Below are 18247 nucleotides of genomic sequence, written 5' to 3'. Positions count from 1 at the left end.
ACAGTTTTGCACTCAAGTTTCCATCAGTGAAGAATTATAACCTCAACAAAACAGACTTCATGTTAAAACTGTTCAAAATGTTATAATCACATTGTCTGTTTGTTATCACCCAAATGAGGATGGGTTCCCCTTTTGAGTCTGGTTCCTCTTGAGGTTTCTTCCTTATGTCATCTGAGGGAGTTTTTCCTTGCCACTGTCAGCAGAGGCTTGCTCTTTGGGGAAAGATTAAGGATAAAATTAGCTCATATTTAAAGTCATTAAAATTCTGTAAAGCTGCTTTGCGACAATGTCTATTGTTAAAAGCGTTATAAAAATAAACTTGATTTGACTTGACTTTTTGAGCCAAACATACCTTTTGGAACTGTGGCCAAAAAGTTCAACTTTGGTTTCATTAGACCATAAAACATTTTCCCACATGCTTTCGGGAGAGTTGATGTATTTATTATTTTTTGCAAAATTTAGCCGGGCCTGGATGTTTTTCTTTGACCCTACCCCATAGTCCAGACATATGGAGAATGCGGGAGATTGTCACATGTAGTAGTAGTAGTAGTAGTAGTAATAATAATAATAATACATTTTATTTATAAGCGCCTTTCAAGGTACCCAAGGACACTGAACAATAAAAAACAAACAATAAAAAGCAAAACAATAGGATAAGAACAACAATAATAAGATCACGAGAAATCAATAATAATAATAATAATAATAATAACGTTATTAAAAATCAGAGAGAAAAGGCCAAGCTAAAGAGATGTGTTTTTAGCTCTTTTTTGAAAGTGGACAGTGTTGAGCATTGGCGCAATGCTAGTGGCAGGGCATTCCGCAGCTTAGGGCCATTAACACTGAAAGCCCTGTCACCCATAGAGCAGAGCCGAGAGTAAGGGACTGCTAATAGGTGGACATCTGTGGAGTGAAGACTTAGAGAGAGCTGATATGGAGTTAGGAGATTTGATAAATAGGGAGGGGCCACGTTATGTAGGGATTTGTAGACAAGCAGGATAATTTTGTACTGGATGCGGTATTTGACTGGGAGCCAGTGCAGGTTGTAGAGAATAAGAATAATATGATCCCAGGGCCTGGTGTGAGTGAGTACCCTAGCAGCTGAGTTTTGGACATATTGTAGCCTATTTAGTCGCTTGGCTGGGATGCCATCGAGTAGGGCATTGCAGTAGTCCAGTCTTGAGGTGATAAAAGCATGTATAAGCGTTTCAGCTGCAGATGAAGTTAAAAAGGGACGGAGTTTGGAGAGATTTTTCAGGTGAAAGAAAGCTGTTTTAGTAATAGTTTTAATGTGTGAGTCAAAAGAGAGAGTAGAGTCCAGAATAACACCCAGATTTCTTACTTCAACAGTAGTGAAGGTGAAATAACCAGGAATAGATAGCTGTGAGTGCTCCATTTTTTTCCAAGATAGAAGGGGTGGAAATGAGGATGGCTTCTGTTTTGTCTTGATTTAATTTAAGAAAGTTCTGCACCATCCAATTGTTAACTGCATTTAGACAGTTGACAAGATTGGACGGAGGGAGTGGGTGAGAGGGTTTGGTTTGAATGTAAATTTGGGCGTCATCTGCATAACAATGAAAGTTCAGCCCATAATGCTGCATTATGTGGCCAAGAGGGAGGATGTATATTACAAATATTAAGGGTCCCAGGACAGAGCCCTGAGGGACACCATGAAGGAGGGGTGATTTAGGGGATCTAAAGTCTCCAATTGACACAAACTGTTCTCTCATGGTAAGATAAGATTTTAACCAGGCTAAAGAAGAACCAGTGATGCCAAGCAGAGTTTCTAAGCAGCTCAATAAAAGATTGTGACATAGTGTCAAAAGCTGCTGTAAGGTCGAGGAGAACAAGTATACTGACATGGCCAGTGTCAGCAGCTAACAGCAAATCGTTGACAACCTTGACCAGGGCAGTCTCGGTGCTGTGCATGGCCCTAAACCCAGACTGAAACTTCTCCCAAAGATTGTATTGGGCTAAATGCTCTTGGAGCTGATTGGCAACAATATGCTCTAGGACTTTTGCAATGAAGGGAAGATTAGAAATGGGGTGATAATTTTTAAAATCATCAATAGCTGCTCCCAGTTTTTTCAAGACAGGCGTGATGGCTGCTGTTTTGAGAGCCTGAGGGACTAATCCAGTTGAAAGGGACGAGTATTATCTTGACCGGCAGGGGGCAGAGAACTGGCAGGCAAATCTTAACCAAAGGGGTGGGCATAGGGTCGAGGAGACAGGTGGTAGGCCTGGATTTAGATGCTAAGCCGAGGACATACTGCTCATCAACTAATGAGAAAGCAGAGAAAGATCCAGCTGGTGGTGGACAGGGAAAGGGGACATTAGAGGGAGTGATGGGAGTGGATTTGATCTGCTTGTATATAGAGCTAATTTTGTTTTGAAAAAAATTCAAGAAATTTACAACAAAAATCAGTGGAAGGAGTAAGAGGAAAGTTTTTAGCAGGCAAGAGAAGTTTGTTCACAGTAGAAAAAAGGGCTCTAGGGTTTCCTTGGCCTCTGGTAATGATGGTGGTGTAATAGCTGGTCTTGGTATCAATTAGAGACTCTTTGTAGGCAGAGACATGGTCACTGTATGCCAGCGCATGAACTGTCAGGCCAGTTTTACGACTAAGTCTCTCCAGCTGCCGACCAGCAGCACTTCATTTTACGAAGCTCAGGTGTGAACCACGAAGCAGAGTGAGAAAAAGAGACAGTACGCATCTTCAGGGGGGCAAGGTGATTGAGAGAGTCAGCAAGGTGAGAGTTGTAGAGCATGACTAACTCCTCAGGGGATGAGTTTAATGATTTAATGGTCAGAATAGGATGTAGTGTGTCAAATAAATCAGCTGTAACTATGTTTTTTGTGTTCCTGTATGTGATGGTGCGAAATGCACGCCTGCGATGGAGAGGCTCAGGGACCGCAATATTAAATAAAATAGCCATGTGATCAGAAACACAGAAATCTCTAGAATATAAATTTGATGGTGTGATGCCAGAGGTACAAACAAGATCTAAGATATGACCCTTTGAGTGGGTGGGAAAATCTACATATTGGGTGAAATCAAAACAATCAAGGACAGCCACAAAGTTTTTAGCAAAATCACAGTTATCTGAGTCAACATGAATGTTCAAATCACCAAGCACCAGTATAGATGGACATAGAGCACTGACAGATGAAAGCAGCTCAGACAATTCATTAATAAAAACAGAGGAAACTCTGGGAGGCCAGTAAATGAGCAAAAGCAGTAGAGGTAGACCACCAGTAAATTTCAGAGCAAGACATTCAAATGATGAAAAATCCTGCAAGGGCATAGATACAATCCTATAACTGGAGCGATAGATCACAGCAAGCCCCCCCCCAGTTAAACATGGCTTCTCCATATACTCATATCCTACAGGAGTAGCTTCATTTAAAGCCAGAAGATCATTTGGTATTTGCCAAATTTCAGTAAAACATAGTAGATCTATGCCAACATCAGTGATCAAGTCATTAATGTAGGGTGCTTTTTTATTAAGAGATCACACATTTAATAAAGCAAACTGTGCATTTCTTGAGGAAGGGCAATTCTGTGAAGTTTTAACTAAATTTATGGAACACAAGTTCGTAAAGTCAACAGAGCGCCTCTCAACGACAGTCTGCTTGATGTTACGATCCAGCTCCAAAATGAATCAAAAAATGAATTTGGATGTTGGTGGCGAGCAAACGTCCGTCCAGAGCCCCTATTTATATATTTAGGCCGATGCAGGAACCCAAAATGTTTGTGCGCAAGCAGAGTGTCAGGGAATTTATATGTTTTATTCCCCAAATAGTGCAGATAGGCAGATGAATATTTAAGCGCCATGGAGAAGTCCCAGGAAAGCCGATGCGAAAGTTTTGGCTCACTGTGAAGCCAGTGTAGGTGACTTAGATCAAAACAAGGAGCCAGAGTAGAATCACTGTTGCACGCATTTGAACAGAGTAGCCTACGTGTGACAAGTCACCATCCAAGCAAACAAATGTAGGCTACACACAGAGCAGCTAGCCAGATGCCTGTGTCCTGATCTTAACATGTTAGCCAACAGGATACACGACTTGACACTCCAGAGGGCAGGCAACAGAAATAGCCAGCCCTAGGGAGAGCAATAGTTCATTCTAACATAGGGTGACCAGATTTCCCTAGTCTGAAACCGGGACACTTTTGCGCGCGACCATGCTCGTGCACGCACACCTTTTTTTTACGTAAACGTGACACTCAGAGAGGTGCTCTTATTTTGTTGAAGCTCACATTTGTCAACATCTCACATGAAATAAAACAAACAGGCATTTTGTTATCTAGTAGCATAGTGGTATACAGATCAGTTAAATTATGGTCAGACAACAGATTTTGTAATGGCTGAGAATAGGCCAGGCTATGTCCATAGGCCAAATTTAAACTGATTTATTTCACCTGTTTGTGAGAACACCAAGAAGAATGCATATGCACATGTAGGCTATATCTCTAAAATTGTATGCACTATAGCATAGGTGGCCAACCCGCGGCTCGCGAGCCGCATGCGGCTCTTTGCCTGGTGTCATGCGGCTCACACAATACTCACACACGCAGTTAGCATCACAAACGGTCACCCGCTACTTCAATGAGAAGGTATGTTCAAACTTTTGGCCTGTAGTGTATCTGAATTCACATCAGCACACATTCACATACTCAAATGTACACACATATACACACACACAGCAGAAGTGCTACTTGTAGGGGAATTTAGCATATCATCTCACGCACCTGCGCATTTGTCATGATGTGAAAATACCGTAATGAAACCAAGCGAAGCACCTTTAATAAAATAACCGTAATTAACTGCAGTGAAGCGAAAACGCACATAAAACCACAAACGAACACCAACTTGGACGTGAAGGTGAGAGCCGCATGACACCAGGCAAAGAGCCGCATGCGGCTCGCGAGCCGCGGGTTGGCCACCTATGGTATAGACACAACTTTGGTCATTAGAATGTCTGGAATAATCGATCACCTAATAAGGCAATATTTTGATCAGAGGTTGACACAGGGAGAGATTGCATTAAGTCTTTTAATAAGGGATAATTTCAAAATTAGTCCGCGGCACCTCCGCAGAAGACTGGCCCGGCTTCGCCTCTACCGACGGAGATACAGTGATCCAGCTGAGATCATGAAATAATTGTTTTGTTTTCTCGAGATCTCGGAATAACGGTTTTGTTTTCTCGAGATCTTGAATTAGTTGTGGTGTTTTCTCAAGATCCTGAATTAATTATGTCGTTACCTCGGGATAACAAGGTGAATAAAAAAAGATTATATGAAGGGCCTCTCTCGGCTTCCGTAAATATACACTCAAACAAAACAGCAATAAAGGAGGAGAGGGGCGACAGCCCGAGGAAAGCCCCCACAGGAGCGCACAGCATTTGCAGCATAGGCTACCCAACTCAGTACAAGAACAAAACACTTAGTGTGTGCAGTAGGCTTCGTGCGCATTGTTCTGCACCTCTCGGAGGAAGGGGTAGGTGCCCTGTAAATCTTTGGAAAAGGTACATTTTCTTTTCGGCATAATTGCTGCAGCATTACTGCTGCTGGCTGCTAGACAAAGAACATTCGCGCCAGTTAATGTTTATTTTATTGTTGCATGGCAACACGTTCTGTTGTCTGGAATAATGTGGCTAAATAAACACCCATGCCACAGGGCCAGGGGGCAGTAACCAGGAAAGTTTGCGATTCCTGTCAATTCATCAAAATAGTAAATGCAGACATTTCTCTGCTAATGATTCCCACGCTGCTCAGTCGCAAACGTCGCGAGTGGCAAAAACCGGGACATATCCGTGTCCCGACAGACTTTTGTCTGGACTCGGGACACACAAACCCAAATCGGGACGTCTGGTCACCCTATTCTAACAAGACGCTTACCCACATAGCAAGTAAGAGAGTTACCCAAAGGAACAGTTAAGGCAGACACATCTAAGAGGCCTCGCGCAAGGTAATACAGGGTAGTCAGCGTTAGTAGTAGCCTAGTCCATCAGTTTGGCCAACAGTTCAGTAAACTCCCGTTTTAAAGTCCAGACAGGTAGATAAGATGAATCCCCAGTCAGTACACAGTCTATATCCTGATTTCAGCAGTAGCAGATGGCTTATCTTAGGATGTCAAGAACAAACAGGTTTCCGAGGGCGTTGGAAATATCTGACACAGGTAGTCCTGGAATCCGCTCAACAGGTAACGTTATTGTTTAGGCTAGTATTTGCAGATGACATTCAAGGAAGCGTGAGATAAGAAACCCATCTCCCAGAGAAGGTTTGGGAAAATAAAACACAGATAGCGTGAAAGTAAAATACTTAAAATGCTAAAAATAACAATCAAACAAATGCAGGACCGGGGATTAGCGGCAGCCAAATGCGCCAGCGTTCACTCATAACCGGAAATTGTGAGTTTCTCTCTAGTACACAACCAGTACTTGCCAGAAGTTCCTGCAGCTCCTTCAGTGTTGCTGTAGGACTCTTGGCAGCCTCCCTGACCACTTTTCAACTTGACTTTTTCATCAATTTTGGAGGGATGTCCAGTTCTCAGTAATGTCACTGTTGTCCCATATTTTCTCCACTTCTTGATGACTGTCTTCACTGTGCTCCATGGTATATCTAATGCTGTGGAATTTTTTTTGTACCCTTCTCCTGACTGATACCTTTCAACAACGAGATCTCTTTGATGCTTTGTAAGCTCTCTGTGAACCCTGGCTTTTGCTGGAGGATGCAATTAAGTAAATGTCAGGAAAATCCTAGTAGGACAGCTGAACTTTATTATGGGGTTAATCAGAGTCCTTTTAATTGATGGCTGGTGTGTACCCAAAAAGACTGAATGCTGTAATTAAATCAAAAGGAGCTTCAACAAAGTATTAGTTTAAAGTGCATATCACGGGTAAATTCAGGAGCAAGATCAATGTAATTCTCCTATTTTATATTAAACTTTGGTCAAATATCTGTCACATTTTGCATTTTATGCAATTTTTTTTACCTTGCGCAATACCAGAAAAATTCAGTTGAAATCAAGCCATTTGAGGCGAATTGGTCCGCCTCTGAAAAAACTTGGCATTTGGATTTCCCGACAAACGTTGATTTTCGTGATGTCACGTGCGGGATGCCTCCTTCTGAATCCTACGTCAGCGCTGGTTTGTTTATGAGAAAACGACCTGGTGGTTTTCTGCAAATTTCTTCAACGCTATCACGTAATTATTAAAATGGTTAACAGATGTATCATAGGAGGGTGTAGCAACACCAATCTTGATGGGATTAGTACTCATCGTTTTCCAAAAGACCAGACAATCAGAGAGAAATGGGAGCGCTTCATGCGAGGCTCCCGGAAGCCGAGGACCAAAGCAGAGCCGAGAAAAAGACCAAGAAAATTGGCGATTCACAAGTTGACCGTTGCCAGGGTAAGAAATAAGAGAGACTATACTCTAAATTAGGTATTCCTGTGTTTGTGTGGTACATGGATAATGTTATTTATTGACACACACAAAAGTAAACAACACGAAAGTGCTGGGTGATAATACACTTACTTAGATTAGATTAGATAGAACTTTATTGATCCCTTTGGGAGGGTTCCCTCAGGGAAATTAAAAAGGTACAGTCCACAGCCTGGTAAAAAGCAGCCAAAGTACAGTCCAAAGTAGCATGTTTAAAATCCCCAGAAATGATCATAAATGCCTCAGGGTGCTGTGTCTGCAGCCTTGCTGTGACAGAGTGAATCCTCTCACATGCAGTGGCTGCATCTGCCCTCGGAGGGATGTAAACACAGATGGTGATACTAGCAGCTCCAAGTCCGGGCAACATAAGACTGTCTTTACAGAGAAATGTCCTGGGTTACACCAGCGGTTGTTCACATAAATGATGAGTCCCCCACCTTTGCCTTTCCCGCATGCTTTAGTGTCTCTGTCAGCTCTCACAGCAGTGAATCCCCGCAGGTCCACGTTACGTAGCATCTGGTACAAGGTGTGTTAGGCATGTCACCGTAAAAATAAATAAGCTGCTCTCCTGGTAAATCCGCTGATTGTTCAGTGCGGATAGCTCGTCGACCTTATTCGGCAGCAAGTTCACATTCCCCATGATAACGGAGGGAATGGATGGTTTGTAGCGCCGCCGGTTGTCTGCTAGCCCAGCCTTTAGCTTAGCCCCGGCTTTGCAGCCCCTGGGTTTTCTCCTCAGCTTGGCTGGGATGGGGTGTCGTATCCTGGCTTGTCCCATTGTTTTCAGGGCCAGCAGCTCCTCTCTTGAATAAATGAAAAAATTGGCTCCTGGTTGCATGTTAAAGTTAAAAATATCCATGGGATATGAAGAAAAACACACTATGTCTTCGTAAGAAGAGCAGAAAAGTAAAAAGGTGGGAAAAAAGAGGTTTAAAGAGCTAAAAACTACAGAGCTACTGGAGAGGCAGCCATCTCACACAGCGCCCAAGGTCACATTTTCTTTACATTTTACTTCACATGTATCAAGGGATATGCGTGTCAGGGCTTGAGATCTTGGGACCTGTCAAACACATTAAATGTATATTCAATCCTGCTTAGCCGATTCTATGTGTGTAGCTTATGAAATCTTTCTCCTACAGTAGCCAGTACTCTTCTAAATGAAGAAATATATAAATACATAATAGTAATTAGAAAAATATGATTTATGTAACAATAGATAGATGAGCATTGATACATGAATCCATGGGTTTAGAAGCTGAAGCTGACAATTCCATATTTCAATGCAAAATCGCTAGCTGCTAAACTTGGTCTACACAGGCTGTGCACTGAAACCGTGCAAGCTCTCGCAGCCTGCTGGCGCTTCCGCAGGTGACGTCACGAATCTGACTCCAGACTCCCTTGGGATTTTTCCAGACGCATTTTGTTATTTTAATTTTTTTCTGCTGTAGACAGATGGCCTTGTGCAAAATTACCCTTCTGGATGAGTGTGTAAAGAGACATACTTTCATATTAAAAAAAAAAAACGAAATTGGTCCAGGATATGCACTTTAAGGGTCTGCACACTTATGCAACCAGCTTATTGTATGTTTTTTTTTTAATTTTTTCCCCCAAACAGATTTGTTTGCTTTTCAATTGAATTGTACAGGTTATAGGTCACATTTAAAGGTGGGAAAAGTTTTGAAATGATTTATCATGGTCCCTTTTTTTTTACACCAGAAAAATCTATCATTTTAATGGGATGTGTACACTTTTTATATCCACTGTAGATAGATAGATAGATAGATAGATAGATAGATAGATAGATAGATAGATAGATAGATAGATATTTAACTGTTGCATTCTTGTTTTGTGATGTTTTCCTAGGCTTGTAGGCTACTGCAGCCTCTTCAGGTGTTGTTTTCGGAGGTATCTCAGAAGTAAAAATAGAATTAGAGACAGATGACACAAACTAGGGGCGGCACGGTGGTGTAGTGGTTAGCGCTGTCACCTCACAGCAAGAAGGTCCTGGGTTCGAGCCCCGTGGCCGGTGAGGGCCTTTCTGTGTGGAGTTTGCATGTTCTCCTCGTGTCCGCGTGGGTTTCCTCCGGGTGCTCTGGTTTCCCCCACAGTCCAAAGACATGCAGGTTAGGTTAACTGGTGACTCTAAATTGACCGTAGGTGTGAATGTGAGTGTGAATGGTTGTCTGTGTCTATGTGTCAGCCCTGTGATGACCTGGCGACTTGTCCAGGGTGTACCCCACCTTTCGCCCGTAGTCAGCTGGGATAGGCTCCAGTTTGCCTGCGACCCTGTAGAAGGATAAAGCGGCTAGAGATAATGAGATGAGATGAGACACAAACTAGATACTCTTGCAATCAAGAAGCAGAGAAGAGTAGGTCTCTAACTCTTAGTTTTCATGACAAACGTCTCAACGCAGTGCTTTTGCTTAATCACTTAGGATGAGGAATGAAGCATAAGATTATTAAGACCCCTACCTAGCTATTTTCCTCGCACAAAACTGAAGAAATCACACCTATTGAAGCAAGTGTTTGTTTTTCAATTGAATTGTACAGGTTATAGGTCACATTAAAAGTGGGAAAAGTTTTGAAATTATTTATCATGGTCTCATTCAAAACTTTTCCCACCTTTTAATGTGACCTATAACCTGTACAATTCAATTGAAAAACAAATACTTGCTTCAGTAGGTGTGATTTCTTCAGTTTTGTGTGAGTAAAAACAGGAACAACATGTGGTGACAGTTGCTTGTACTGTATGTGATCAACATTTTACACATTCTACCTTGAGCGCTGATGATCTGTGACATTTCTGGGGGTTTGTGTGGTAAGCTATGACTTATTTTTCTGCCACAGAAAATATGTACCTATGTGTGAGCAAAAGAGAGATCACAAACTTAGATTTGTTCTATTTAATGTCAAAGTTCAAAGTGGGATTCAGACTTAACCAAACATGCTTCTCAGCACATAAATAATGTTCTTACTGCTTGGAGACCTTTAGGTTAGGTCTGTGTTCATTTGCTGTATGTATGCCTATACTTACATATTTGTGTAGTCTAATAATAGTGTAGTATAATAAATGAGTAGAGTTAAACAGCTTGCACTGTGATCCTTATGAGCCATTCCACCGAATCGGTGCCATTTCCGTCCCTAGAAAATTATATGTATAAATGCACATAAAAATGTACTTTAAAATACATTTCCTTATTACGCAGAATGTCCTGCACATTGATCTGATTTCAAATTTAAGATGTATAATTGTAAAGATTAATAAAAACTACCTAAAACACTGAAAAATAGCATGTGTTACCTGTCCCTGCACTCTAACTTTATACTTAACTATGAAATATTATGATTAAAATCCTTCAGAAACAGTATTTCTTTTGCACTGTTGTGTGACTCCATATCCTATCCATGGTTTAAATATATTTTTTTCATAAGAAATCCACAATATCTTAGTTAAAATACACATTTTAGTCGTGTCCCTGGGTTTTCACTCAGTCCTGTTACCCAAACATATTACCCCATCTGACAAATTTGGAACATTCCATAAATCACATGCTCAACAGGAAGTTACATCAGTTGTGTCTTCTGAAGGCCATGGGAAGACCAAAAGTTAGTTCTCTCATTTACTTTTCTGTATATCTGATGATTTTTTTTTTTAACTTTGACTGATAAGGTCAATGTCAACATACTGTCCTGTTACTTAAATTATTTCTTAGATGATATTTGTTTATTTTAAAAATACAGATTTTTGGTAAATCACTAGAATGTGCTAAGTGTGGTCATGCTATTAGCGATGACGCCATGTGGCTTAATTCCATTGTGGCAGCGGGGGCGTGGTCTAGCATCGGTCTGTGACAGGAGGGCGGAGTCGGGGAAGTTAAGTGGCAGAATCATTTCACCTGTTGTTAATTGATGTTTGTGTGTCTTCCCAGTGACCGCGCCCTTCTTAAGGAGAGAGAGTGAGAGCAGAGGGACTCTCTCCATAACCAGACAGCTAATGTGTGTGCATGTGTCTGTGTGTGTGTGTATCTACAGCTGAAAAGCTGAATAAAGAGAGTTTCTGTATGCTCAGTTCTGTCCTGCCGTCCTTCTGTGCTCCACCCATTTACACGAACTGCCACAGTGGTGCCGAAACCCGGGATGAGCACAGAAGACAACAGCCCCATGGAGTCCTCCACCTTCGCCGACCTGATCCACGCCTTCGCCACGGCCCAACAGAGCCAGCACCAGGGGCTGCTCGCCCTCCGAAAGGAGCAAGAACAACGGTTCGAGGCCCTGGTGCTGGCGCAACAGGAAGATCGTCGGGCGTTCCGGCACCTCCTCGCGTCGGCGGGGTCCACCAACTCCACCGCCGCGGGCCCTTCCCCCCTCACCCTCACGAAGATGGGCCCGCAGGACGACCCCGAGGCATTCTTCACGCTCTTTGAGCAGGTAGCAGAGACCTCGGGGTGGCCGGTGGAACAGCGCGCGGCGCGCCTCCTCCCCCTGCTAACGGGAGAGGCGCAGCTGGCCGCGCTACAGCTCCCCGCCGACCGCCGGCTGGCCTACGCAGACCTTCGCCGGGCTGTCCTCCAGCGGGTGGGACGCACCCCAGAGCAACATCATCAGCGTTTCCGCGCTCTGCGCTTGGAGGAAGTCGGCCGGCCGTTCGCGTTTGGCCAGCAACTCCGGGACGCCTGCTGGCAGTGGTTGAGGGCCGACAGCTGCGACGCCGAGGGACTCATCGACCAGGTGGTACTGGAACAGTTCGTCGCGCGTCTACCAGCGGGAACCGCAGAGTGGGTCCAGTGCCACCGCCCGGCGTCGCTGGATCAGGCAATCGAGCTGGCGGAGGATCATCTGGCGGCTGTCCCGACGGCAGGACAGCAGACGACCTCTTCTCTTCTCTCCTCTCTCTCTCTTCCTCCTGTGTCTTCTCCTCGCCCCATTCCCCCACCGCGGAGACGGGGGCCGGCGCCACCTCAGCCGGCCCGCCGCACCCGCGGTGCCCTTCCGTGTCTCCCTTCTGTGTCTGTCTCTCCCCCCCCTCAGGTGAGTGAGCCCCAGAGCACTAGTGCAGAGAGGAAGCCTGGGCCGGTTTGCTGGCGCTGCGGGGAACCGGGCCACCTCCAACAGCAGTGCTCGATAATGGAGGTGGACGCGGTGGTTCGGATCCCCAACGCGCCAGGAGCCGCCCTCGATCGGGCCGGAGCGTATCGCATACCGGTGAGTATCCAAGGGGATACATATCAGGCGTTGGTGGATTCTGGCTGTAATCAGACCTCAATCCACCAAAACCTGGTGCAAGACGAGGCATTGGGGGGAGCACAATTGGTGAAGGTGTTGTGTGCACGGGGATGTTCACAACTACCCTTTGGTGTCGGTCCACATTATTTTCAGAGGGGAAAAATTTATAGTGAAGGCGGCGGTTAATCCTCGCCTTACCCACTCTTTAATTTTGGGGACTGATTGGCCGGGATTTCGGGGTTTAATGACGCACTTGGTCAAGAGTGGGTCCTGCCATTTGACAGGGGGAGGTCCCAGTGTCGCTTTGGCGGGAGCAGCTGTCACAGAGCCGTCTACGTCATCTCCGCGCCAGAGTGAGGAGCCGCCGGCTCCTCCTCTCTCTATTGGGGAATCCCTCGCGGATTTCCCGTTAGAGCAATCGCGAGACGAGACTCTGCGGCATGCTTTTGACCAAGTGAGAGTAATCGATGGTCAAACGCTCCAGCCGAACGCCACCCCGTCCTTCCCCTACTTCGCAATTATGAAGGATAGATTATACCGAGTGACGCAGGACACTCAAACTAAAGAGCGAGTCACGCAGCTGTTAATTCCGAAGAGCCGCCGGGAATTGGTATTCCAGGCGGCTCACTTTAATCCCATGGCTGGACACTTGGGGCAGGATAAAACACTAGCCTGAATAATGGCCCGATTCTATTGGCCGGGGATTCGCGGCGATGTCCGTAGGTGGTGTACGGCATGCCGCGAATGCCAGTTAGTAAACCCAGCGGCCATTCCAAAAGCGCCTTTGCGCCCTCTACCGTTAATCGAGACCCCGTTCGAAAGAATTGGCATGGATCTCGTCGGGCCATTAGATCGGTCAACACGAGGGTACCGCTTTATATTAGTTCTGGTGGACTATGCAACGCGATACCCGGAAGCGGTGCCTCTTCGCAATATCTCAGCACGCAGTATTGCGGAGGCACTCTTCCGCGTTATCTCCCGAGTTGGAATCCCGAAAGAGATTCTGACTGATCAAGGCACCTCGTTTATGTCACGAACACTGAAGGAACTGTATGGGTTATTAGGTATTAAGCCGATCCGCACCAGCGTTTATCACCCACAAACGGACGGCTTAGTGGAACGGTTTAATCGCACCCTTAAAAACATAATTAAGAAATTTGTAAGCGAGGACGCGCGTAACTGGGATAAATGGCTCGAACCCTTGCTCTTTGCAGTGCGAGAAGTCCCCCAAGCCTCCACGGGATTCTCCCCGTTTGAATTATTATATGGGCATAAGCCGCGCGGCATTTTAGATGTGCTGCGAGAAAATTGGGAGGAGGGACTTTCACCAAGCAAAAATGAAATTCAATACGTTATTGACCTGCGCGCAAAACTCCACACACTCACACAACTAACCCAGGAGAATTTGCGGCAGGCCCAAGAACGGCAAACCCGCCTGTACGACAAGGGTACGCGCCTTAGAGAGTTTGCACCGGGAGAGAAAGTACTCGTACTGTTGCCCACATCGAGCTCTAAATTAGTCGCCAAGTGGCAAGGGCCCTTTGAGGTCACACGGCGTGTCGGGGACGTCGACTATGAGGTGAAACGAACGGACAGGGGTGGGGCGCTACAGATTTACCACCTCAACCTACTCAAACTCTGGAACGAGGAGGTCCCCGTGGCGTTGGTGTCGGTGGTTCCAGAGAAGGCGGAGCTGGGGCCGGAGGTTCAAAAAGGAATATTAGCATCACGTCCCTCTCCGGTCCCCTGTGGAGACCACCTCTCCCCGACCCAACTCGCGGAGGTTGCCCAGTTGCAGACCGAGTTTTCGGACGTGTTCTCACCCCTGCCCGGCCGCACTAACCTCATAGAGCACCACATTGAGACGCCCCCGGGGGTGGTAGTGCGTAGCCGCCCTTACAGGTTACCCGAACACAAGAAAAAGGTGGTTCGGGAAGAACTCGAGGCCATGCTCGAAATGGGCATCGTCGAGGAGTCCCACAGTGACTGGAGCAGCCCGGTGGTCTTGGTACCCAAGGCCGACGGGTCGGTCCGGTTCTGTGTGGACTATAGAAAAGTCAACGCGGTGTCTAAATTCGATGCGTACCCAATGCCTCGTATTGATGAGTTGCTCGATCGGCTAGGCACGGCTCGTTTTTACTCGACACTGGATTTAACAAAGGGTTATTGGCAGATCCCCTTGACTCCATTATCCCGTGAAAAAACGGCCTTTTCCACACCGTTCGGCTTACACCAATTCGTCACACTTCCTTTTGGGCTGTTTGGGGCGCCTGCTACGTTTCAGCGGCTGATGGACAGGGTCCTCCGCCCCCACGCCACCTATGCGGCCGCGTACTTGGATGATATCATTATTTATAGTAATGACTGGCCGCGGCACCTACAACACCTGAGGGCCGTCCTTAGGTCGCTGAGGCGGGCGGGTCTCACGGCCAACCCGAAGAAGTGTGCGATTGGGCGGGTGGAAGTACGGTATCTGGGCTTCCACTTGGGCAACGGGCAAGTGCGTCCCCAAATTAACAAGACTGCAGCAATTGCGGCCTGCCCGAGGCCCAAGACCAAAAAGGGGGTGAGACAGTTCCTGGGGCTGGCTGGCTATTATCGTAGGTTTATACCTAATTATTCGGACGTCACCAGCCCGCTGACTGATCTGACTAAAAAGGGGGCACCAGATCCGGTCCAGTGGACGGAGCAATGCCAGCGGGCTTTTTCTAAGGTTAAGGCTGCACTGTGTGGGGGGCCACTTTTACACTCCCCTGACTTTTCTCTCCCTTTTATGTTGCAGACGGATGCGTCGGACAGAGGGCTGGGGGCCGTTTTGTCCCAGCAGGTGGAGGGGGAGGATCGCCCTGTCTTGTACATTAGCCGCAAGCTGTCGGTGCGTGAGGGGCGCTACAGCACCATCGAAAAGGAGTGCCTGGCAATCAAGTGGGCGGTCCTCGCCCTCCGGTACTACCTGCTGGGACGCCCTTTCACCCTCTGTTCGGACCACGCGCCCCTCCAGTGGCTCCACCGCATGAAGGATGCCAATGCGCGGATGACCCGTTGGTATCTGGCACTCCAACCCTTTAACTTCAAGGTGATCCACAGGCCGGGGGCGCAAATGGTCGTGGCGGACTTCCTCTCCCGTCAAGGGGGGGGGGGAGTCGGCTGCGGGCCGGACGGCTGCCCGGCCTGAGTCGGGCGGTGGGGGTATGTGGCAGCGGGGGCGTGGTCTAGCATCGGTCTGTGACAGGAGGGCGGAGTCGGGGAAGTTAAGTGGCAGAATCATTTCACCTGTTGTTAATTGATGTTTGTGTGTCTTCCCAGTGACCGCGCCCTTCTTAAGGAGAGAGAGTGAGAGCAGAGGGACTCTCTCCATAACCAGACAGCTAATGTGTGTGCATGTGTCTGTGTGTGTGTGTATCTACAGCTGAAAAGCTGAATAAAGAGAGTTTCTGTATGCTCAGTTCTGTCCTGCCGTCCTTCTGTGCTCCACCCATTTACACGAACTGCCACATCCATGTATTAGCTAATCCTAGGCTAAAAACTCAGTCCTGTTACTTTCAGAGTTTTGGTAACAGGACTGAAAAAAATGCAGCCATCTTTGACTTCCAAACCTTGTAATGTAGCCTGAGGTTGACCAATACACATTTTGAATAGTTAAATATGTGTGTTTATTATAATCAGTGTTTACACTTTGAGATCACAATGTTTCCCATGCTGATGGTTGAAGTGAACATTAACTGAAGGTCTTGATTTGTATCATCATTATTTGATGCATTGTGCTGCTGTCAAGGCACTGGCTGAGTCGAGAACTGCATAAAACAGCAGGTGGATATGTGGGTGTACAGAATATTGCATGAATACTAATTAAGGGCAAATATGCCAAAAGATAAAAGTTCAGATGATCTTGTATAATGAATACACCAACAGTTAAAAGCAACAAAATATATAAAGACGAAATGTTTTACTAAGCCATCCTTGACTCACATAAAATATCTTATAAAATATCTGTGTCCTGCTCTTATAGTTACTCCATAAATGTCTGGTGCTATTAAAAGCCTGACCAGCTGGAGTGACGCAACCCAGTCAGTATGTTCGCAGTGGCTGTTTTGAACCCAGGGGAGTTGCTAACTATCCTCACGAAAGCATGCATGGTCTGTAAATAGAAAAAAATGTAGAAAACAAAAGAGAAAGATGACAAAATGCTTAAACAACAGCTCATATACACCAACAAAGCATGAGATGCATTCATGATGTTCTAATTACTACGATAAAGTTAGTCGACCAGCCATCACATGCTTGATGTCTGATGTTAGTTTTGCACTGGAGCAAAGAGACAAATGTATCTAACAAGTATTAGAAGTCTTACCCAGAATATGTTATGCAAATACATGCCCAAATCTTCATATTCTTTTCCAAATGACATTATTAAGCTACATTTTGGAATTTCTATTAAGAAATATGATTTTGTAAAATAGCAGGGATAGTCTGTAAGTTTAAAAAGCTTATCACCTGCATAACCTGTAGTTAGCAAGTTAAAGTACTATGTATTAGATTGCAAGTTTCTGTAATTATTACTTCAATCACAACAGACTATGAACAAACCACTACTTTATTATCACTTACTGAATAATTACCCAGTATTTATTAATCGTTCAATGCAGTATCTTTGGTGTTAATATAGTACTTTTCATTCATTCCTGCCCAGTTATGTAAATTTTATTATATATTATAGCATTGTAGGTTGCACCAAGCAAAAAGAAACGTGACTGTGGTTGAACAAGACTGATTGTTACTGTTTATAGATTACAGTCAACCTCACTGTATCTTAATAAAACATCTCAACTCTGTTATATTACTCATGAACAGGATGTCGACACAGACTTCCGTTACTTAGCTTCTTAGATTCAGTGCAAAACCACAGATATGGAGCACCAAACATTTTTGTTTACTGAGCATTCTTTTAACAGTGAAACTATTTATGTAAATTATATCCAAAATCGATTCATGTAGTACACATGCAGTTAGGTGATATAGTCTATTAGTGTGTGCTCTCTATAGGTTCAGTTATGGGTCATCTGATTAGTCCATCCTCGTGGTCCTCACCTACACTGTCACAGAGGGTTCGCGTGCGCATCTCTTTCGGAAATGTGTCCATCGCCAGAAGAAGACTGAAAAGAAAACGCCCGAACACACCACTATGCCGTACTTACTGGATGCTCTTGTTAACTGTAACTGAGAGGCTTTGGCTCTGGCTGAGGTTCATACACCCTCTCTGATTATACACAGAAATACGATCTGGGCAGCCAGACCTTGGCCTTTAACATCATCCAGACCAAGGGATACACACAGAACAAGACCAAAGGTCATGCTGTGGCTTTTGGCATTTACACACATGCTCCATTGATCACATACAGAAGAATTGTCTTTGGCAGTTGGTCACATCAATCCTCTCTGATTATTCACACAGATTCTACAACATACGGTAAGTCTACAATATATATTTTTGGTGTACATAGTAGACTGAAGCTGCTGGTTTTATACACTGATCTAATGGAGAAATACTGTAATATAACACCATTTTTTGTATTCTTATAT

General features: G+C 45.1%; 1 protein-coding gene across 2 annotated transcripts in view; it reads right to left on the bottom strand.

The window, feature by feature from the left end:
* Nucleotides 1-17854, bottom strand: part of pfkfb1 (6-phosphofructo-2-kinase/fructose-2,6-biphosphatase 1) — an 80600-nt gene extending 62746 nt beyond the window's left edge. The window contains exons 1-2 of one of the 2 annotated variants that reach the window (XM_060937454.1): nt 17756-17828; nt 91-212 (exon numbers count right to left, since the gene is read on the bottom strand). Coding sequence is in view for 1 of the 2 variants with exons in the window: in XM_060937451.1 (XP_060793434.1) it covers nt 17756-17807 (52 nt within the window). In the remaining variant the exon portion in view is untranslated. Of the gene's footprint in view, nt 1-90; nt 213-17755 lie in introns of both variants that reach the window. The other variant, XM_060937451.1, reaches the window with a different exon arrangement.
* Between the last annotated feature and the right edge of the window lie 393 nt (nt 17855-18247).

The sequence above is a fragment of the Neoarius graeffei genome, chromosome 13 (assembly GCF_027579695.1).
Source record: "Neoarius graeffei isolate fNeoGra1 chromosome 13, fNeoGra1.pri, whole genome shotgun sequence".
Lineage (NCBI taxonomy): Eukaryota > Metazoa > Chordata > Actinopteri > Siluriformes > Ariidae > Neoarius > Neoarius graeffei.
Note: the sequence above shows the minus strand (reverse complement) of the source record. Positions and strands in the feature narration are given on the sequence as shown.